This window comes from Neoarius graeffei, chromosome 1 (genome assembly GCF_027579695.1).
Source record: "Neoarius graeffei isolate fNeoGra1 chromosome 1, fNeoGra1.pri, whole genome shotgun sequence".
Taxonomy (NCBI): domain Eukaryota; kingdom Metazoa; phylum Chordata; class Actinopteri; order Siluriformes; family Ariidae; genus Neoarius; species Neoarius graeffei.
Genome location: NC_083569.1, coordinates 11615516 through 11639770, shown reverse-complemented (window position 1 = coordinate 11639770; position 24255 = coordinate 11615516). Strand labels below are relative to the sequence as shown.

The 24255-nt window shown below is 40.4% G+C and overlaps 1 protein-coding gene across 1 annotated transcript in view; it reads right to left on the bottom strand.

Moving 5' to 3' along the window:
• The window catches only part of uggt1 (UDP-glucose glycoprotein glucosyltransferase 1), a 122486-nt gene that overhangs the window by 19367 nt on the left and 78864 nt on the right, over positions 1–24255 (bottom strand). The window contains exons 20-29 of the mRNA XM_060929609.1: positions 24002–24100; positions 16594–16688; positions 16243–16449; positions 15810–15941; positions 15607–15737; positions 15397–15492; positions 15148–15250; positions 12965–13044; positions 8695–8884; positions 1014–1172 (exon numbers count right to left, since the gene is read on the bottom strand). Of these exons, the coding sequence (XP_060785592.1) occupies positions 1014–1172; positions 8695–8884; positions 12965–13044; positions 15148–15250; positions 15397–15492; positions 15607–15737; positions 15810–15941; positions 16243–16449; positions 16594–16688; positions 24002–24100 (1292 nt within the window). The remainder of the gene's footprint in view (positions 1–1013; positions 1173–8694; positions 8885–12964; positions 13045–15147; positions 15251–15396; positions 15493–15606; positions 15738–15809; positions 15942–16242; positions 16450–16593; positions 16689–24001; positions 24101–24255) is intronic.

The following is a 24255-nucleotide window of genomic DNA, read 5'->3' as shown; positions in this document are numbered from 1 at the left end:
TCGCCCCGTTCCCGCTGCTGAAAAACATCCCCACATCATGATGCTGCCACCACCATGCTTCACTGTAGGGATGGCATCAGCCAGGTGATGAGCGGTGCCTGGTTTCCTCCAAACGTGATGCTTGGTATTCAGGCCAAAAAGTTCAATTTTGGTTTCATCAGACCAGAGAATCTTGTTTCTCATGGTTTGAGTCTCCTCTAGGTGCCTTTTGGCAAACTCCAAGTGGACGGTCACATGCTTTTTACTAAGGAGTGGCTTCTGTCTGGCCACTCTACCATAAAGGCCTGATTTGTGGAATGCTGCCTGGACGGTTGATCTTCTGAGAGGTTCTCCCATCTCCACAAGGATACGCTGGAGCTCTGTCAGAGTGACCCTTGGGTTCCTGGTCACCTCCCTGGCCAAGGCCTGTCTTCCCTGATCGCTCAGTTTGGCCGGGTGGCCAGGTCTAGGAAGATTCTTGGTGGTTCCAAACTTCTTCCATTTATGAATGATGGTGGTCACTGTGCTCTTTGGGACCTGTAAAGCTGCAGCAATTTTTCTGTACCCTTCTCCAGATCTATGCCTTGACACAATCCTGTTTCTGAGGTCTGCAGATAATTCCTTTGACCCCATTTGCTTCAACATGCACAATCAACTGTGAGACCTTATATAGGCAGGTCTTGGCAATCCCCAGTCATGTCCAATCAATTGAATTTACCACAGGTGGACTCCAATTAAGTTGTAGAAACATCTCAAGCAGTATCCGTGGAAACAAAATGCATCTCAGCTCACTTTTGGGTGTCATATCAAAGGGTGCGCACACATTTTACATTTTGATTTTTAATAAAATTAGCACAAATGTCTAAAAATCTGTTTTCACTTTGTCATTATGGGCTATTTTGTGTAGAATTTTGTGACAAAAAATGAACTCAATCTATTGTAGAAAAAGTCTGTAACATAATAAAATGTGGAGAAGCTGAAAGGAGTGTGCAGACTTTCCGGCTCGACTGTAAGTGAATCAAGAAATCTCTTACGAGGTTGGCCATGACAATGGTGTCCACTATGACGGGCTCGGAGGCCGTGCCCAGGGTGAACTGGAGCCCGCGAGGTGGCTGACCAGTGCTTACGTCAAAACAGTGACCTTCCAGCAAAAGATGCTCCAGCTCGTACTCTGCAGCTACAACGCTGTCCACCTGAAGAGTAACGAGAGCATTAATACACTTCCATGCTTCTAGTCATCCTTCCAGGATGACAATATAACCACAATTATCTCATCTCATCTCATTATCTCTAGCCGCTTTATCCTTCTACAGGGTCGCAGGCAAGCTGGAGCCTATCCCAGCTGACTACGGGCGAAAGGCGGGGTACACCCTGGACAAGTCGCCAGGTCATCACAGGGCTGACACATAGACACAGACAACCATTCACACTCACATTCACACCTACGGTCAATTTAGAGTCACCAGTTAACCTAACCTGCATGTCTTTGGACTGTGGGGGAAACCGGAGCATAACCACAATTACAACCCCAAATCAGGAAAAGTTGGGATGGTATGGAAAATGCAAATTTAAAAAAAAGTCTGTTTGGTCAACTTCATTTAATTTGTTAATATACATCCATTCCTGCATTTCAGGCCTGCAACACATTCCAAAAATAAATTGGGACAGGGGCAATTTAGGGCTAGTAATGAGGTAAAACAATTAAATAATGATGTGCTTTGAAACAGATGATGTCAACAGGTGACTGTAATCATGATTTGGTACAAAATCAGTATCCAGGAAATACCTAGTCTTTGAGGAGCAAAGATGGGCTGAGGATCTCCAGTTTGGTAATGTGTGAGAGAAATTTATTCAAACGTTTAAAGGACATATGCAGAGCCATGGCCTCATTTTCGTTTATAAACGCCTTGAGAGCTCAAGAATGGCACAGGAATAGTTTTAAGCGCTAACAATAAATCTAATATAGTAATTTTACGATTAAAATGATTCATACAGATAGCGGTCTGAGTGAATGACCTTGACATCCATAACGTCACAACATCAAGTCTATCGGTCTCATCGCCATTTCCACTATACTAAAACACAGAGCTGACTGCAACTCCGATCCTCCATTTTGAGCCAATTTATCGCCATTCCACGTAGATGTGTTTTTGGCGGGTGCAGCAACACGACAGAAGGTGGATTTATGTTGCATTCATGGCCCAAGAATGTTCAAACTGCAAAGATTTGGACGCGTTTTGCGAGAAATTCGCGGGCACATTGGGCGCCTATGAAGTGGTCTCTCCTCTGCTCTGCTCTACACATTTTACTGAAGACTCGTACGAGACTTCTGATCTGTTGAGGAGCGTTGGCTATAAGCCCGTATTGAAAGAGGGTGCAGTCCCAACAAGAAAAAAAAAAGAAAAGGAACGTATTTATTTTATTTATTTTTTTAAAGCGAGTTCAGTTGCGGGCGGCACGGTGGTGTAGTGGTTAGCGCTGTCGCCTCACAGCAAGAAGGTCCTGGGTTCGAGCCCTGTGGCCGGCGAGGGCCTTTCTGTGCGGAGTTTGCATGTTCTCCCCGTGTCTGCGTGGGTTTCCTCCGGGTGCTCCGGTTTCCCCCACAGTCCAAAGACATGCAGGTTAGGTTAACTGGTGACTCTAAATTGACCGTAGGTGTGAATGTGAGTGTGAATGGTTGTCTGTGTCTATGTGTCAGCCCTGTGATGACCTGGCGACTTGTCCAGGGTGTACCCCGCCTTTTGCCCGTAGTCAGCTGGGATAGGCTCCAGCTTGCCTGCGACCCTGTAGAAGGATAAAGCGGCTACAGATAATGAGATGAGAGATGAGATGAGTTTAGTTGCACCAGTCCTCCTGGAGTGTGAGCCGAGGGTTGTTGCTAAAACCTGGGACGGAACGGGACATATCGCTCGGGCAGTGACCTCCCCGCAGTTGTTGCTAAAACCGGTGACATCCCGTTCCGTCCCGGGTTTTAGTAATTGCCTCAGCTTAGCAGTAATGGCGGACTACACAGTATGGAGAGAGTGGCGCAGCCGTCTTATTTCTAAACTGGATATTGCTGCCATCTCACCTTTACATGGAAGAAGTGAATGAACGGAGAACTGAACGAACAACTGAAAGTCAGATTGTTTCAAAACAATTGGCCACAAGGTCGGCCTTCAAGAAGCGAGAACACAGATGGGTAAGCTCCAACTCTCATTTGGATAAAAAAAAACAAAAAAAAACATGTTGCATAAGATTATTTAATTTGCTTCAGAAAGTGATTATCTCAGTTCATCTGATTATTTAATTAGCCTTTTACGTATTTTACGTAAACTGTATTTCTTACTTTCACCATAAATGTTTATTTATATGACTTTGGTCTACAGCTGTAAAAGGCCTCGGCCTTAAACCCGTTCCCGCAGTGACCTCACGGACTCAGGCATGGCTAGCTCAGCAGGGCAGCTCAAATGCCAACTTTGCGGTCGATTTTAACTCTCAAAACTATATATTTTTTTTAATTCCCATTTATGCAGCATACATGAGTCAAGGATGGAGACACTATCCACTCAGAAATGTATTTAAAAGTAAAGGCTCTGCGTACCTGCTTTAAAAACTATGTTCCTCAAAGATCCATACAAAATGATTTGGATATTTCACCCTCTTCGGTGCATATCACCATTAAACGTTTCAAGGAATCTGGAGGAATTTTGGTACGTAAAGGGCAAGGGTGCAAGCCTAAGCTGAACACCCGTGATCTCCGATCCCTCACTGCATCAAGAACAGCCGTTCATCTATAGCTGATAGAACCACATGGGCTTGGGATTACTTTGGCAAACCTTTGTCAAGTTCTACAATATGGAGTTACAGACACAAACACCAGTTAAAACTTTACTGTGCAAAAAGGAAGCCTTATGTTAACTGTGTCCTGAAGTGCTGTTGACTTCTCTGGGCTCAGAGCCAGCTGGGATGGACCATCACACAGTGGGAACGTGTATTGTGGTCAGACAAATTGGGTCTTTTTTGGAAGAAATGGACGCCGTGTGCTCCAGACCAAAGCCGAAAAGGACCATCCAGACTGTTACCAGGAACAAGGCCAAAAGCCAAGGTGTGTCATGGTATGGGGTTGTGTCAGTGCCCTTGGCAAAAGGGATTTACGCTTCTGTGATGGAGCATTAATGCAGAAAAGTACACTGAAATTTTGGAGCAACACATCCTGCCTTCTAGACGATGTCTTTTCCAGGGATATTTCAACAAGAAATTCTGCACACATTACAAAGGCATGGCTGTGGAAGAAGAGGGTGCCTGTCCCCTCTGTCACCAACAGAGTGTGTGTGGACAGTTTTGAAATGATAAATATGACAACGATGACCCCGTACTGTTGCACACCTTAAGACCTGTTGGCAGGAAGAATGGGACAAAACCGGAAACACTTCATCACTTGGTGTCTTCAGTCCCTAAGGGGTCATCCATAATTTTCATCATTATCATGAGTCTACAAAGAGTAGACTTTTGAGCAACTCCCCTCCCTCCCCCCAAAAGTGTACATTAGCGGACAAAAAAAAAATGATGGATCTACGTGGAATAGGAATTCAAAATAAAACCATGTCTTGTATTACTTTTTATTAAAATCGGATGACAGGACAATACAAAGATTCACAAGAGAAGAAAAGAAGACACAAGACGGGTCCAGAAGTTTTCATAGAAAGTAGATGATTCATTTTTCAGTCCCCCCAGGATTTTGCAGGCCTTTTTTGTGATTGTTGCGGGCTAAAACGTCTGACGTTGCGGGGGGGTTTCCAAAAAATTGCGATGAAAGTCGCGGTGTTTTTTAGGTTTTTGTTGCGATTACATCGCGGGAGGAAGTGAAAGTTGCGAGAAATTGTTGCGATTTTCTCTTTTTGTGATTAAAACTGAGTGATATGTTAAATATTAAAGTTATTACTGAAAAACTATTGATTAAAAAAACAGACACTGAGAAATGGTCCTATAAACAACTTTACCAATATAAAAGATTACCAGGACTACAAAAATGCAGAAAAATAGGCTTTACTTATCCAAATGCACCTGTTGGTTCAAAGGTTAAAGTGCAGAGAACCTCACAGCACAACATGAAGTTACCTTAAAATATAATATAAATGCCTCAGCTTTCATGTGAGAAAAAAAAAACAACTTAATACTAGTACTGTGTGCAGGCAGTCTCTCCTGAAGACTAAATTAAACACTAATTATAAACTAATAAAATAAATGGCTCAGGCTTCATAGAAGAAAAAAACAATTTGAACAGAATCTCACAGTATCATACTGTATGCAGGGTTGATAGTGGAAAAAAATTCCTGAGCCTGAACTTTTTTCCTTGCCCCAGAGGTGAATAGGGGTGGGGGTCCTATATGCGCGACACACTTTAAACACTTAACTTGTTGGCCCAGGTATATAAACAGCCTGTGTATAATCCTTATCCATCATTATTGCCAAGTGGCTCTTTAGATATTTTCATATGGTATGCATTATGACCCCAGTACTATTCAAGAAAACGTACCATTTTCGTTTCAATGTGTTCAGCGTTTAGATTGACATTAGTCCATCTTAGCACAATCTCTGGAGGTAAATGCTATACAGATTCTACAGCAATACCAAGATAGGTCAGTAAGTGGCTATAATACTACATCAAAGGGAATTATACACTAGGAATTGATTGGTAGCCATTAACTAAAGGACATGAAAAGGACAGATGTTCATTTTTCTTTAACAAATTTAATTGCAAAATATGCACCACTGAACTGAAAAGTCACAATAATAAATATGATGTACAACACAGTATGGGATGAACAAAAACATTTCACCCACCCTTTACTGCTTCTTTTCTGAACATAGTTTTTTGTCCAAAATATGCAAATGGTACAAAATATGCAGCATTGAACTGAGAACCAAAATAAATAAATATACTGTAAAAGACAGTATGGGATTAACAAAAACATTTCACCCACCCTTTACTGCTTCTTTTCTGAACATATTTTTGTCCAAAATAAGAACATGGTGCAAAATATGCAGCATTGAATTGAAAACCATAATAAATAAATATACTGTAAAAGAAAGTATAGGACTTACAAAAAACATTTCACCCACCCTTTACTGCTTCTTTTCTGAACATATTTTTGTCCAAAATAGGCAAATGGTGCTCTGACTGTTGCTTTATGAACAGGGTCTGCTTCGTGCCGTGGCAGCACTTTTTTTCCACTACTTCCATACATCAGTTTCCTTGCACACACAGTGCAGTAGCATGCTCCTGGTTGCCGGAGCTTTTGACACCAGCTTCCATAGGGCTTTCCGTCAATACCCACATCCTCAATCCAAGCCCAGCGCCATTTATTCTTTATGCCTTTATCGATATCTTTAATATCTTCCCGTGGCTTCATAAACATAGCCATTACTTACGGTTTGCGTTTGCTAGCATGGGAAACAAATTAGCACAGCATGGGAACTCAAAACACATTCGCACGCGGACCGATAACTTGACTTGTATCCACCGTCTATGCTTGTATCACTCTATTTGGCAAAGACACAAGGCCCGCCCCTACCCTACTTCTGATTGGCTTATCGGCTAGGAGTCGTTGGGCGTTAAAGCTGATCTCTGGCCTGCGAATTCCCTTTACTGTCTATCTGCGCATCTCAGAATGACACAGGACAATAGGCGAACTAGATTTATTTTTTTTTTTTCCCCAGCCACGGTACGCCGGAAATCCGGCGCGGCGCCGGAACGCTATCACCCCTGAGTATGATGCTGAAGCTGCCTAAACAATGGAAAATAAAATACCATTTTGGTAAAAATGTTGGCATCCATTAATTTCTTATATTAAGTAAAAAATAAAGTGCACAGTCCTTCACTGTAAACATAACACACTTTCAGTAACAGAATTTAAGCCTACATAAACACTGACTCCCACATGCTGCTTCTCTTGAACGTATACACGGAAGTAAGCAGTGTTTCCAGATACTGCTGACATTTTTCAGCCCAAAATATGTTCAAAACCCGCCAAAATGCACTTGAAACCCCCCAACTGGGCGGTAAACCGCCCAATCTGGCAACACTGGAAGTAAGGCGGAAGGTAGTTTGTCGACGTCACCTCAAGACGACGCCAACGATTGGTCAAATTTGCGGGAAAGTTGCGGTGATTGGATATAATTGCAACACCGCCCTGAATTCGCGGGGATTGGTTGAATTTGCGTTGAAGTTGCAAATTGCAACATCCTGGAGGGTCTGATTTTTGAAAATTAGGAACTGTCTTTTTAAGGGGAGCTGTTGCCTTTTGGCTTTGAAACGTTCATTTTTGATTCTTTCCAAGCAGCCTGTCCTGCCCTAACTGCCTCCTGCCGCTTCTCAGATGAATACAGGAAACAATAAATGTTTAAAAACTGCTCGTACTCGTTTGAAGGAATCTTGTGAATAGCGGTATTTCTGCTATTCACAAATTTGTAAATGCGGTCAAAATCTGGGTCAGCCATTGTTGTTGTATTGAAGAAAGAAAGCGTGTACAGTAGAGCTAGCTGGCAACACCGATGTGGCGCGAAATTTTTAACATGGCGGCCGCCGATTCGCACATTGACGGATCATCATTTTTTCATTTTTAAAAAGTGTACGCCTGGTCATTAACCCCCTCCCCCCCGCGTACGGTTTGTACGCTCATGATAATGATGAAAATTATGGATGACCCCTAAGCATCTTGTGAGAAGAAATGGCAACATTAAAAAGTAGTAAATGTTTTACTGTCCCAACTTTTTGTTTTTTTGAGATGTGTTGCAAGAATCAAAACTGAAATAATTTTCCTGGTTACACAGTTACCCTGTCCACACTAGGGATTTTGTACCGATACGATACTACTTTCGTACCGCAACACCTGTCCACACTAGCAACTATACCGGTACTGTAGCTGTATAACTGTATGGGTTTCGTACCGGTACAGTATCGGTACTGTAGCGCTTCGCTGTAGTGTGGACAAATGAAGCGGTTCTGTATCGATACAAATATAATGCGCATGCGCAAAGTCACACACCTCAATCGATGTCTTCGCTGAATAAAATAGTGAAGAACGGCGATTCGTTTTCTTTGTTTCTTTCTCAACTGCCTCGAGCGTTTTATACGATTCGACTGAATAAATGACCACCAGAAATACAGACTGTACATTGACAACAAAAAGCGCACACACGTTGTTTCATCCGCCATATTCTCGGAAGGAAGTTACTCGGTAACCACGGAAACATTTCGCGCACGCGCATTTCAACTACAGTGAAAGAAAACCACAAACATTTCTCGCGAGTGTGGACAGATGCACTAAACTGTACCGGTATACTTTGTATCGATACAGTTATACCACTATCGTACCGGTATATATGTAAACACAGCTAGTTATACTTTGTGACTATATAGGACATAGTTATAAACGCAAATTATTTATAAAATCACGCTGTCTGTTATCATCCAAATGAGGATGGGTTCCCTTTTGAGTCTGGTTCCTTTCAAGCCTTCTTCCTCATGTCGTCTGAGGGAGATTTTCCTTGTTACGGTCTGTTTAAAGTCTTTAATTTTCTATAAAGCTGCTTTGCGACAAAGTCTGTTGTTAAAAGCGCTATACAAATAAACTTGACCTTTTCTTCTTTTTAAATGTGTTGCAGGAATCAAAATTGAAATGTATAAAAACCCTATTTATTTACTTTCCTACTCGTTGCAGATGGACATACCTCCTCTAGGTAGATGTTGTCCAAGTCGTGACGTGTTCGCACAGACTCTACCATCCAGCTCTCGGGGGTGTTCAGGTTCAGGGTGAATAGTGGAGTCTGGGGCATGTCCAGGAACTTAGCCATCGGGCCCAGAGCAAAGCTATTATCAGCCATAAAGGTCACCTCGGGCTCCAATACGTATCGGTAGAAACTACAGAGAAAAAAAAAAAAAAAAGATGTGAAGGCGGGGGAGGAGCGTGCTCTGACAGCACAATATCCCACCAGTGCCAACTATGCCATAACTCTGGTAAAATGCGACTGAACTGAACGAAATTGCAATATGCGCATTACCGACATACAACAAAGAATCCTGCCAAGTTTCGTGAAATTCCTCCAAAAATTGTGAGAGGAGTCGATTTCAGAAGGTGAGTACCCTTCCTGGGATGGACGGACAGACATTGCCACGACATAATCCCCCTTCGTTCCTTTTGGCCAGCGGGGGATAAAAATTGTGAGGGAAATTGATTTCAGAAAGCAAGCACACCTTGATAAAATTGCCAAAGTTTATTAACAATCAAGGGCATAACCAGGGATCGAAACGGGAATTTGGGAGCACTGGTCCATTTGGACCAGTGCCTCTCAGAGGTACTGGTCTGAATTTATAATTACAAATTTCAAGCCGATTTTATATATTTATTCATATAATACAACCATATTATACATGAGTGATCAATTTCAACTGTCTATAAACTTCTTCCTCAGTCATCTCATTATCATCACAATCTTCGAAACCCTCATCCAGATCATCATCATCATCATCTATCGGGTCATACACCACATCATGCTGCGCCTCCTCGTCATCTTCATCTTCCAGTCTCTCCTGGGGCTCTACATCTCCTGCCACATACTCCCTCTCATCACCTGCAGGCTGAGCAATCGCATGCTCTAATTGGCTACTCTAATACTAGGATATCAGCTTATATACTGTGAGTAGAGAAAAACAAAATGGTGGCTTTGTTACCAAGTATTTAAAAGAAACAGAAATAAGGGCCACATACTTGTTGAGCGATATCCGTTTGTTTTGATAGCTGTCAGAAATGTCAAACCAAGGACTTTTAAACTTCGCAGGGGTCTAATCTATCTGACCAATAGCGGTTCAAGTTACATTTGTCTTCACGGGCAGCAACAAAAATGAACGGGAAGAAACGAAACTTCACGCAGCCATGCTGCATGTAGCGGTGTATACCAGTCCCCCCAGGATTTCGCGGGCCTTTTTGGTGATTGCTGCGGGCTAAAATGTCTGATGTTGTGGGGGGTTTTCAAAAAAAATTGCGATGAAAGTTGCGGTGTTTTTTAGGTTTTTATTGTGATTACATTGCGGGAGGAAGTGAAAGTTGCGAGAAATTGTTGCGATTTTCTCGTTTTGTGATTAAAATTGAGTGATATGTTAAATATTAAGTTATTACTGAAAAACTATTGATTAAAAAAAACAAAGACACTGAGAAATGGTCCTATAAACAACTTTACCAATATAAAAGATTACCAGGACTACAAAAATACAGAAAAATAGGCTTTACTTATCCAAATGCACCTGTTGGTTCAAAAGTTAAAGTGCATAGAACCTCACAGCACAACATGAAGTTACCTTAAAGTATAATATAAATGCCTCAGCTTTCATGTAAGAAAAAAAAACTATTAATACTAGTACTGTGTGCAGGCAGTCTCTCCTGAAGACTAAATTAAACAATAATTATAAACTAATAAAATAAATGGCTCAGGCTTCATAGAAGAAAAAAACAATTTGAACAGAATCTCACAGTATGATGCTGAAGCTGCCTAAACAATGGAAAATAAAATACCATTTTGGCAAAAATGTTGGCATCCATTAATTTCCTGTATTAAGTAAAAAAATAAAGTGCACACAGTCCTTCACTGTAAACATAGCCTACATAAACACTGACTCGCACATCATGCAGTGTTGCCAGATACTGCTGACGTTTTCCTATGGAATCAATTTTGTGCCAAAATGTTCATACTTTTGAAATATCAAACAAAAACGACAAATCAAAATACAAAAAAAAAAGTCAATTTTTTTAGACTGGCAAACAAATTATTGGTGTAATCGTGCAAAATATCAGTCTATTACTCTTCAGAAACCTTTTATTTTTGTTCCGCGTCTTTCTCAGTTTTGTTTGACGTAATTTATTTTGGTTGCGATTCCAGCTTTCTCGTTTGCGCTCCCTGACTTTTTGCTTGCAGTTTTGGCACAAACTTCATGTGTGGGTGGGCTGTCCAGGAATGCATTCCCATTGGCTAACTTGTGTTTGCTCAGCCATTTCCTACTCGGATTTTGGCGGACTGGTTGACGAGTGACCGATCCATTGACGGTAAACAAGGATCGAGTGGACTTCAGTGGCGACTATGATATTGAATTAATTCAACAAAGTGTAAGTACGGGACAAATGTGTTGTAGTAGTACACATTATGCAGGTGTTTCGTGGCAAGTCAAATGTTAGCCTTAGCTCCACTACCCAATATAATAGCTGTCTTGCTAACGTTAAACACGCCTGCATAATGTGCACTACTGCAACACATACAACACATTTGTCCCGTACTTACACTTTGTTGAATTAATTCAATATCATAGTCGCCACTGAAGTCCACTCAATCCTTGTTTACCGTCAATGGATCGGTCACTCGTCAAACAGTCCGCCAGAATCCGAGTAGGGAATGGCTGAGCGTAGCTGTCAGTCAAACACAAGTTACCCAATGGGAATGCGTTCCTGGACAGCCCACCCACATGTGAAGTTTGTGCCAAAACTGCAAGCAAAAAGTCAGGGAGCACAAACGAGAAAGCCGGGATCGCAACCAAAATAAATTACGTCAAACAAAACTGAGAAAGACGCGGAACAAAAATAAAAGGTTTCTGAAGAGTAATAAACTGATATTTTGCACAATTACACGAATAATTTGTTTGCCAGTCTAAAAAAAATTGACTTTTTTTTTTTGTATTTTGATTTGTCATTTTTGTTTGATATTTCAAAAGTATTGTATGAACATTTTGGCACAAAATTGATTCCATATTTTCCAGCCCAAAATATGTTCAAAACCCGCCAAAATGCACTTAAAACCGCTCAATTAGGCAGGAAGCCGCCCAATCTGGCAACACTGCGCACGTGCTGCTTCTCTTGAACGTATACACGGAAGTAAGGCGGAAGGTAGTTTGTCGACGTCACCTCAAGACGACGCCAACGACTGGTCAAATTTGCGGGAAAGTTGCGGTGATTGGATATAATTGCAACACCGCCCTGAATCCGCGGGGATTGGTTGAATTTGCGTTGAAGTTGCAAATCGCAACATCGCGAAATCCTGGAGGGTCTGGTATACTGCGCACGTAAACAATATGGCGGCGCCCGCGTCTATGCCAACTTGACAAATGTCTCACAAAATCTATTGAAATTGTCGTAAAAAACGGTAAAATAGACCAAGTTCTGCTTAAAATGGGTGAGAATCGTTGATAGAAACCATCGAGGCAGTGAGTAGTTCGATATATATAGCGTGGCGAGCCAGTCGCCCACTCGGTCGACTACATGTTGTCACTAGTCGCCCATACCCTTTTCAACTCGCATTGGCGAGTGGGCGACCGCCCGTTTCGATCCCTGACAACTCTGGTAAAATTCGCCCAAATCAAACGAAATTTCAATCTGCGTATAATTGTCATATAACAAAGCCTTCTGCCAAGTTTGGTGAAATTCCTCCACAAACTGTGTGAGGAGTTGATTTCAAAAGAACGCACACCCTCATGAAATTGCCAAAGTTATTTAATCAAGGGTCAAAACTCTGGTAAAATTTTCACAAATGAAATTAAATCAAAATATGCGTATTACCGTTATATAACAAGGCCTTTTGCCAAGCTTCGAGAAATTCGTCCAAAAATTGTGAGAGGAGTTGATGACAGAAGGAAAACACATCTTCATGAAATTGTCAAAGTATAATTTTGTTAACCGAGGGCTATAACTCTGGTAAAAGGTGACCGAATTGAATGAAATTGCAATATGCGTATTACCGACATATAACAAAGAATCCTGCCAAGTTTCGTGAAATTCCCCCAAAAATTCTGAGAGCAGTTGATTTCAGAAGGTAAGCACCCTTCCCAGGACAGATGGATGGACATCACCATGACATCATCCCCCTTTGGGCCTTTTGGCCAGCGGGGGATAAAAAAAGGGAAGGAAGGAACTAAACCCAAGTATGAGTCGAGTCATGGACCAACAAGTTGCCAGATGCTGACCTTTTAAGTGGCATGTCTGAGAGCTTGGACTGGCAGTTCATGAAGACTCGCAGGTTAACGTTGACCAGCTGTTTCAGGACCTGGACGGAAGGTGGGAAGAAAAAAAAAAAATGCAAATGCCATAAAACTTGGAGTAAGTGCTTGGGGTGTTCACATGACAACATAAAGGAAGATGCTGAAGGATCCCTGAAATTAAATAAAAAGTAGTACAATGGCATGTTAACAGGGATCCCAGCAGTAATTGAAAAAAATAGACGAATGTAAAAAACTAATCAGCAGGGGTCAAGGGGGCTGCAAGCCCCCTGAAGCTGTTGAGATTTTAACATTTAAAGATGCTATAGAACACATTTTTTACAAAGATTTAACATAGAAAAGCAATAGAATTTAACAATAATGTGTATCTATTTGATGGCATATTTTGTAATCAATGACATAAGTGGCAAAAAAAAATTATTTATAAAAATTAGATGAAAATGTAGCTTTGAAGAATATACTTCTTCTAACCCGGACACTGTTCCGCTATCTCTTATGGACGATATCTTTTTTCCACGACATAATCAGGGCTGTGAAATTGTAAATAAGAAATCTGAGGAAAAGGGGGGGTCTGGGGGGCACAGCCCCCCCAGCATAAGCCGGGTGTCTGGGGCCCTGCATTTTAGGTGTTATATGATATATTCTGAGCATTTCCTGCAAGTAAAAAATTGATCTCAACAAGTAAATATTTGACTAGTCTTGGTCTTCATTTTGCCATAGAAAATACCTATCAACAGTTTTCTCTTTTAAAATGAAAGATCCATGTAAAATACCTTGAAATATCTAATAAGTGCCTATGTATTTTATCTCTTAATCAAAATAAAAGTAAAAAAAAATGTGTAAATAACAATTTAAAGAAATGTTAATAAAAGAAAACTTTGATAGGCCTTTCAAAATGACTTTGTGAAAAATCATGCTCAATATTTAAGTGAGAGATACCTGTTGTCTTCCAAATTACACTTAATTCTTGTATTATGTCCTGGCTTTTTCCAAGAGTCTGTCACAATGTCTCTTGTCTACAGAGCAAAAGTTTAAAAAAAACTAATGTTTCTTATCTTATATTATTTACATCTTTTCTTTTACTTCTGGCTCCTTCTATTCCTCTTTGCATCACTCCCAGCTATTTCTTTCAATTCATCTTTCAGTAAGGCTATTAGTTATTAGTTCTATAGTATTTGCATTCCTCTATTAAAGCTATTTACAAAATGTTCATAGTCTGTCAAACAGCATCTAATGAAAGTCTTTTAATTTTCTTTTCTTTAACACCATCTCTTTCAGTTTTGCAAACTTGTTCTTTTTCATCTTTTCTTTCAGTTTGTCTGTGTGTTCTTTTCTAGCCCTCTTTGCATCTCTCTCAAACACCTCCTTAGCTTTCCTTTTTGATGGCATCTTAACTATGTCTGATCTTGCACCCTGTAAGTACAAAATTCACGTACGCGGTGCCAAGTCACGCAATAGCTATTTTTAGCTCTGTCATGCACTCCTGAGCAGTGTTGCCAGATACTCCTGACGTTTTCCAGCCCAAAATATGTTCAAAACCCACCAAAATGCACTTGAAACCGCCCAATCTGGCAACACTGCTCCTGAGTCGCAGTCAAGACGTGTTCCACGCTCAGCTGGCATAAAACTCCGCGAGTCCGGCTGTATTGAGCCGCCGGTCTCGTGCAAGGCGATTAAAACCGACTAGACACACCCCCCCAATGATTTTTAATGCAAAAATAGACGTTTTGTGAAGATGATATTTTTCGCGACAGAATCCGCGGAAATTTCACAGCCCTGCATACTGAATTAAGTTCAACGCATTAGAAACAAAAGCACGAACGGAGTTAAAACACATTTTCTAGCAAATGGGCGCAGCCATATTGTTTTCTCGTTCTATCGCGTACAGTCTCGCGGTATTTACATCAATTTAACTTCCGAGTGTTCCCGAATGTCAACGAGAACAAACGAAGCTGACAAAAACATCGCTAAACAAGCAAACCAAATCAGAACGTATTCTGCTGGTCATTTTACTTAAACATTTTTAACGGATATACAAGAGATTTAAAAAAAAAAAAAAAAAAAACACCACCACTTTGGCTAGAAAAATAGCGGAATTCCGCTAAATAGCGGACGTCTGGGATCTCTGTGTTAAGTGCTGAGGAGGTTACCAAGAGAAGAGGAGCCAGTTTCTGAGCATTTCTGGTGACGGGATCCACCACAGCCACGATGTCGAAGTACACTTCCTCCTCCTTAGGGCGGATTTTGACAGCACTTTTGGAAGCAGCAAAAGTTGATTATCATTGTTGACAATAAACAACATGTTTATCTGTGGGACATTTAAACATTGTGTAGGAATGTGTACTGTAGGTGCACAAACGAGAAGAATGAATCGGAAAGTCCAGGATTTTAACGTTCACCTGTGTCTGTCCATCGTGAAGCCATACTCAACCCGGGCGTCGCCTTTGGGCTGCGACGACAGCAGTGCATCCACCTTCATGACCAAATCGCTCGCTCTGGATCACAAAGGAAAAACCTCACACCTAAAGGTTTCATCTCTATAAGCCAGTGTAGTATCACCATGCTGCAGTCTTTTAACCACTACACCCAGGTACGACGAGCTGACTTGCCTGTCTTCTTCGACAGAAAGCTGCTGGATTTTGTTCTTGATTCGCTCTCCGGATGTTCTCATGATGATGCTCTCCAGAAGCAGGAAGTCGTCCTGGTTAAAGACCTCCCCTTCCTCGAGTGGGCCGATAACCTGCAAAGAAAAGTAACGACACGATTCGGAGATTCGGTTTCAGGGATTCCTTTGTCTGATTGGTTAACTCACCCGTCCATTACTGATGACTGCTCTCTGGCCTTTACGCAGCTTCAGGACGTCGCGGCAATAAGCGGCTTGGGCTAAGAGGAAGTCGGTTTTCGGAGACTGATACGCCTCCTTGAAAAGAGGGACGTCCATGCCCTGGAGAAGAGAGAAAGGGGGAAAAAATGGCAGCGATGAACTATAGAGCAAGTCAATATCTGAAGTTTTAGATTATATTAATCCTGAGGACAAATTCTTCGAGGTTTAATATAGAAATATAATAAGAGGGTTGAAAAGTATTGCTTGCCAAAACAAGCAAAAATGATAAAATAGAAAATAAATAAATACGTAACAGAAAAGTTTAAGGTGTTTCTGAAGATTCCAAATTTTTTATTTCTAAATAATTCATTTCTAAATACCTGGCAACCAACCAAGTAAAAAAACAGGTCTTTTAATTTACCCCGACAGCAAAGTCCGCTATGTCTGTCCCGGAATACAGCGCATCTGCCGTCTCCTCTTTAACTATTTTCGTGATGAAGTTCTTGGCGTTGTTAGCCGTTTGAGTCTGCATGGCTGCCCAGATGGCCCGGGCGATCAGCGTGGTTTTATTTGACGGACTGTCCGTTGGGTTATTGATCATCCCCAATCGCACGTTATTACTGGTTTTCTGAAAACAAGATTAAATAGCATGGTTATGACGCAACGTGCGCACAGAACACACTGTGGTGGTGTACGAGTCAGCTGGATCAACCATCAATCGTGGAACTGGTCGTCTTCACTTTAGGACACGTTCAGTGCAGTCTGACTTTACCATGTGTCGGATGGCGTCGTACAGCAGCTGTCTGCCTGTTGGCTGGTCGAAATCTCCGACCACCCAAAATGTCACGGGACGGATCACGCCATCATCTGGAAATCAGGCAACAGTAGTTTCATTTTTCATGTGTTTTTTTTTTTTTACATGCACCTTGTTAAAAAATAAAAATTCCAGGCATAAAATGTGTGCTGTACTGCAGTCAACATTAGGACACAACAATCCACCACAAAGCGAGTGATCGAGCTCAATTATGTCACACAGACAGGTGGAGGATTTCAGGATCAGTTTAGTTAAACCTGCAGGGCTCGACATTAACTTTTAAACCCACTTGCCTTGGGAGGCAAGTGGGGGTAAATTTCCACTTGCCTCCCATTATTATCACTTTCCCCCTGTTTTGCGAGTACAATTTTTTTTTTTTTGAAAACCATAAAATGAAGATCACACATTGAGTTGAAGTTTGGTTATTGGTTACTCTTTACTTGTAATGGACAATAACAATTTTATCCAAAATAGTTTTGCCTGCCTTAGTAGATTTATTTCCATTTCACATGCATACAGCTGTTGTAAAGTTCAGTGTGTTTGTGTAGAACTCTCTCAGACTATAGGTTCATTACTCGATAAATGTAGAAACCGTAAAATAGAAATTTATAACAAAGTTTGTATGAAGAGAACAATAGGGTGCCAAGACTTTTGAACAGTAGTGTTTGAGAATATTTAGATATCGGGGTTTTTTTTTGTTATATCATCCACCTCTAGGTTTAAAAAAAAAAGTGCTGCGTCAGGATAACGTTTGAGTTTAAAATTATTGTTTAGTGTATTGAGGTTTTTCACCCACGTGACCAAGTCATGTGATGCATCGTTAGGCTGCCATTTTGGACGGCACGGCTCGAATCAGTTTGAATGCGAGGAAGGCGACAAACGAAAAACATAAAAGAAAAAGGAGCGAGATGCAGAAAACACCTTCACTATCCAGCGATGTAGGGCATTTACAGGGCGAGCAGAGGGAGAGGTATTTGCAAAAATTGAGGTTAGCAGGCTTAGAGAACGACGTTTACCTGCTTCCACCAGGATTGTTCACTGACGTACGGAAGTACACGAAGCCCTCGTCTTTACCTGACTTCGGCCCACATGATCTGTATACCTATGTCGTTAAAAACCCATCGCCATACACAGGTATTGATCTGAAAGCGTATAAGAGTTTGGATGCCTACAAATATTTTGTGTCAGGCTGGGTAACATGCCTACATCAGCGGGTCGTCCCTGGAGCCGGTGGTCGCCATCTTATTACAGCTAAGGTTTGTTCACATTTTCATTTACTTTCGGTCCTCAGGATAAACAAAATGTTATTAAATGTCATTGAAATAACTTCTTAGTCTGTTGAGACATGGCCCGTTATAAATTTGCTGTTACCAGGCAATGACCAAGAACTGTATTATTAGGGTCGGTGTCTGTGTTGTAGCAGTGTACTAGCAGCTAGCTGTTAGCACTAGCTAATGTCAACAACATAGTAGCTGGTATGTTACTGTAGCAATGTTTACGTTCAGTCATTTGGATGACTGTTAAAACCTTTCAGTCTCAAGTTTTTCCTTTACTGTATTTACTAGTTTACTGTAATTATGATCCGGCAGCTATTTACATTAATCCAGTGTAAATAGCTGCCGGAGCGTGCTCTGGCTTGCTCCCCTTCAAATTAAGCAGCGCGCTCCGGCTTGCTCCCGGAGCACTCCGGGAGCAAACCGGAGCGCGCTGCTTAATTTGAGGGGGAGCAAGCCGGAGCGCGCTCCGGAACCTCGGCCGGAGCACTCCGGGAGCAAGCCGGAGCGTGCTGCTTAATTTGAGGGGGAGCAAGCCGGAGCGCGCTCCGGCAGCTATTTACACTGGATCCGGTGTAAATAGCTGCCGGATCATAATTACAGTAAACTAGTAAATACAGTAAAGGAAAAACTTGAGACTGAAAGGTTTTAACAGTCATCCAAATGACTGAACGTAAACATTGCTACAGTAAGGCCCAATCCCAATTCTAATTTCTACCCCTACCCCTCCGCCTTCCCCTCCGCCTTCCCCTTGGCCCTTCCCCTTGAAACTGAGCTACAAGGGATAGGGCTTGAAATTCAACCCTTACGTACTGGGATAGCCCTTCAACGATCGCATACGTCATCGCGTACCTCCGTCAGCGTTTACGTTAGCAAAACGCGACCAAATGCGTCATTGGCTGCGACCAGCTGCTACAGTCAGAGCCAGAGGCAGAGCCAGAAATCTCTGCTGGCAGGGTGTGATTTGTTAACTAACACCACTGAATGGGATATCTTTGGCGCTTCGTGCACCACATCCGACAGAATGAGGTGTCAGAACACTCATGTAAACAATAAAAGCGAGAATAACAGAACAAAACGTACGCAGTCAAGCAACCGAAAACAATACTCACTCCCAAAGCTTTTTAGCAGCAGCTTGGATTTCAGAAATCGCTGCTCATTCTCAGCTCGAAAGCGAATCAAGCGGCGTGTTTCCTCTGGATAACAACTTAAAACACGTAAATAATGGAGAAAATACATTTATGACAATCTTTCGCCGCGGGAACCGCCATCTTTCTGAAATCCGCATGGCATTGTGGGAAATCACTCAAACCCCTTCGTTCGGAGTCTGCTCCAGGAAAATCTCCGTTTGGAGGGGTACAGAAGCCCTCCCCCTTCCCCTACCCCTCCGCGTTAACTGGGATTGGGATACCCCTACCCCTTCACGTGAACGCGCAAAATGGAGGGGAAGGGCTAAGGGGTTGGTCCAAGGGGTGAAATGGGATTCGGCCTAACATACTAGCTACTATGTTGTTGACATTAGCTAGCTTGACCTTCAAAATGGCAGACGTGACCCTGTGACGTCAGGTGAAATACCTCAATAGGTTGTGGGTGTTTTATACAGACCTGGCAACCTGTAACTGAATCAGTGCAGTGATCTCATGAAGCAGCGTGGGGTTTTTTTTGTATTTGGGTTTTTTTTTAAATGATATATAAATCTTTTGCACACGACTGTGTTCGTCGGATAACAGAAACAAAGCTCCAGCTCTCTCTGCTCTTAATCTGTTCTGTTCGTTCAGGATTTATCTCACTCCTTGTGGAGTTTTTTATGCCCGAGTTGTTTGAAACCAATCTGGGTTTCCTGTGTCGAATAAGGAAGCGGCTTCACCTTTAAGAAAATCAAACACTTTCATGAAGGAGCTGACTCGAATACGAGCAGAAAATAATAATAATAAAACGAGATTCTTAAGCGAACTCTTCCATACTCCTAAACAGTATGCGTACCATACTACAACAGCGGGAGTATATAAAATAACTTGCAAAGCAGTAAATGAAACCGAGAGTAAGAAAACAGCCAAGACATAATTGTGGATACGTAGTGAGGGATGCTTTTAGGAACTGAAATAAAAGATCAAAAAGCCTAATTTTTGTGTTGCTAGTTCATAATATATGCTCATTCCAACTTGCCCGGTCAGGAATGTTGGGGACATATTCCACTTCCCCGGATGCATGTTTCACTTGCCCCGGGCAATCGGGCAGTCCTTAATATCGAGCCCTGACCTGTCATAATATACTGTATATACTCTGTAGCTAAAACTATGCATAAAGCACATCGTTTTATTCTCTAAAGCCATATGTATGTATACAGTATATAAAATTATTTAAATACAACAAAGATAGCCAAGCACACCTAAATGTACATGAACAGGAAAAAAAAAAACATTTTGAACTAAGCAATGTTAACGTCAGGGATGACAATTTTCCACGGACTTCTTGTGAATCGTCCAAATCGGAGGAGAATTTTTTTTTTTTTGTGGGTCAATTTTTGTCTCATTTGTTTAACTGGGTTCTGGGTCATTCCATGGCAAATCAACAAATATCTGACAAATTTATGCTCGACCATCTCAGGTTTCAATGAAATTTGGAGGGCTCAGAGATACTATTAAAAGAAGTTAATCCCCAAAACTTGAGCTTCCTATCTCCAATGGTTTCAGAGATACAGGCATTTGAATTTTTCGATTTTTTTGCATTTTGCTCAAAACATGCATATTTCAAAGTGTAATATAATCTTTATTATGCAAGATAGAAACCTAAAATTTTGCACAGAGAGACTCAATGTCTTGTACTACAAGCTTCAACTTAGAATTTCAGTGGTCATTGTATATTAGATGGTGATTTTAACAAGGAAATTAAAAAGACAAATTTGCATTTTTAACTCATTCTGGAAGCTTGCCTGTGGCAGTAATGCTTAAACTAAGAATGTTATTCAAATCTACACAGAAATATCTACCAATTTCAGTTTTACCAAGTCTCCACTATTCCTAGTTTGTCTGTAATAGTGTTTTGAAATTCGCCGATTTCTAAAACATGCCATTTTCAGTAGCATGGATTCCAATGTGAGATAGCAGTTAGGAACTTGTACATTTTTTTTCAGTAATCTCCTAGACCCATATTTTATATTTCCAAGTTTTTGTTCTGTGTCTCTCAAGTATTTCTGAGCTACAGGTGTTTAAAAAATCCATTTTTTCCAAATTTGAATTTTTGATATTATTTCCATTTTATTGATGATTAAGGACTGATAAATACAACTAAATGATTTGTATAGATAAGGAAACATTTTACTTGTGTTCATGTCACAGAAATATGGTTTTAAAAATATTATCATTTTGAAATAAGCTAAATTATATATGAACATTTCACATTTTTCAGTAAATATATATATAAAAACTAAAGAAGTCAGTCATTTTTCATATAAAATCACTTAACTTACAATTTCTGTTGTATGTTAGTTTATGGCAGTCAGAATCTTTCTTTAGTCCAATTCCTATAGAACAGGGAGGAAGTTCAGCCATTTCTAGATATCTAAGAACAAACTCATTTATACTGATCTCAAATTGAAAGCAACTACAATTAAATTCCCTAGTCAACTATTCAAAATATCCAATCCTTGCAAAGAAACACATTCAGTTAATAACATTGGTAAATTTTCTCAGTGCTGTGTATTACAACGTATTTAATATAATCCAAGCAATATAATGTTATCTGAACAAGTATGCAGTTTACAGACTCTAAAACTATAAGATATGAGCCACCTGTTCTGGTATCAAAGGTCACCTATTGTGCTGTGTTGATATTGATAAGGCTGGCTGTTGACTGGTACACAATAGCTGGCCATTGATTGCTAATGTTACACAGTCTTAGATTAAAATCAATTTACAAATAATTAATACTGAGCATTAATTGAAATTTTATTTAAAATTGAGGAAGAAACATGTCTCCTAACCTACTTGAGCCTTATTGAAGCATTTATTAACCCTCAAATATCAGTTATATGAAAATATATCAAAAATTCGAATTTGGTGAAAATGGATTTTTTAAACCCCTGTAGTTTTAAAATACTTGAGAGACACAGAACAAAAATTTGGAAATATAAAATATGGGTCTTGGGGAATACTGAAAAAAATTTACAAGTTCCTAACTCCTATCCCACATTGGATTTCTTGCTACTGAAAATGGCATGTTTTAGAAATCGGCGAATTTCAAAACCCTATTACAGACAAACTAGGAATAGTGGAGACTTGGTAAAACTGAAATTGGTAGATATTTCTGTGTAGATTTGAATAACATTCTTAGTTTAAGCATTACTGCCACAGGCAAGCTTCCAGAATGAGTTAAAAATGCAAAAAATGCAAATTTGTCTTTTTAATTTCCTTGTTAAAATCACCATCTAATATACAATGACCATTGAAATTCTAAGTTGAAGCTTGTAGTACAAGACATTGAGTCTCTCTGTGCAAAGTTTTAGGTTTCTATCTTGCATAATAAAGATTATATTACACTTTGAAATATGTATGTTTTGAGCAAAATGCAAAAAAAATCGAAACATTCAAATGCCTGTATCTCTGAAACCGTTGGAGATAGGAAGCTCAAGTTTTGGGGATTAACTTCTTTTAATAGTATCTCTGAGCCCTCCAAATTTCATTGAAATCTGAGATGGTCGAGCATAACCTCTTGTTGATTTGGCATGGAATGACCCTTCTCTTTATCTACTTTTAGGACTTGTGTGAAAAGCTGATGTTGTTTTAGGTCATATTTATGCAGAAATATAGAAAATTCTAAAAGGGTTCACAAACTTTCAAGCACCACTGTATTCTCTTGGATCATCGGTTTTCAAAACGAAAACCGATGATGCTCATGATGCCAGCCGTTGGGGAACGCTTGCGGAAACAAGCTCACTCGGAGGTAATTGTGAATTTTTATCGTTTCATGTCGGCTGATGATGCTTAAAAATTTACTCTTGGAAAAGTTGCAGTGAAGGGCATCGCTCGAATCCGTACAATATCACCTACCTGAAACAAACTTCAAAATGCATTTGATAATGTGCTTTCAGAAATACTTTGAGGAAAACATTTATCATTTTGGGAATAACATGCTCTAAAAATGTGGGTTTGATGTTGTGAGTCACTTTCTTGTACTGTATGTGAGAAACTTTTATTAAAATCTGACTGCATGAAATATGAAATTTTTATTCAAAATAGAGGTTCTGAAAGACCTTAAAATTTGCTAAAACCTAGGAGCTTCGCCCCTCCTTGTCCCCCCACCAAGGCGCCCCCAGACCCCCGGCTCACTTCCGGCTGAAATAAGAATTTACTGTAGTCATGCCTGTAATGTAACTACGAAATACTTTTGGTTTATTTATACAGGAACTGTAAAAAAAATAAAAATAAAAAAATAAATACATAAAAATTCTACAACTAAAACTTGACTTTTGAAAACATATCCAGCGAACACCATCTGTATGACGGTACCATTTCTCTGCTTGGGTCAGCTGATTGTTGAGTTCCAGTGTGCCCTCTGGTGGACACAGTATGCAACAACGACACTCATAACACGGCTCAAGGATCCATCTTCCGCCTCTCTGCTTCGTTTTTCATTCAACTATTAGCTCGATAATATCGGCACAGCCGTTTATCAGACGTGTGCTAATACATGTGCACGCGATCCATGACCCGTGTGACATAATTGAGCGTACGCATGCTGTTTAAAGAAAATAAGTAGCAATGTCACAAATTTAACACACAAGCATTAATGACGAATCGCAAGCCAGTCAGAATAGATGAGGATGATGTTGAAGGAAAAGGAATTACCAGAGGAAACAGTGGACTGCATCCCTTTTAAATAAATAAATAAAAACCCACACCACCAGCACCATATAGAAGAAACAGAGAAAGAAAAAGGAGAGAGAGAGATGTACCAACACACTACGAGGGATAGGACTCTGTATCTTGAACCATCTTTATTATTCATAGTAATCAAGAAAAATTAGTTAGTTCCTGAAATTTTAATTCTTAAAAAAAATTTAGCTGAAGAGCTAAAGGTAAGGTACGCCTTACCTTTCTTGGTCATGTAGTTCATGCTGTTAGCCACAGCCGTGTTCTTCTCTTTAGTGTCCAGGAAGAGGAACCGGGCATAATCGTCAATAAAATGGTTATCTGGAGGAGAAATATTATACTTGTATAATTAAAAAAAAAGTAATACACAAACTATATGGGTGATGGAAAGATGTTATATACACCGATCAGGCAGCAAGAAAGAGAAGTCAGTTCTTTAAGTTGATGTGTTGGAAGCAGGAAAAATGGGCAAGAGT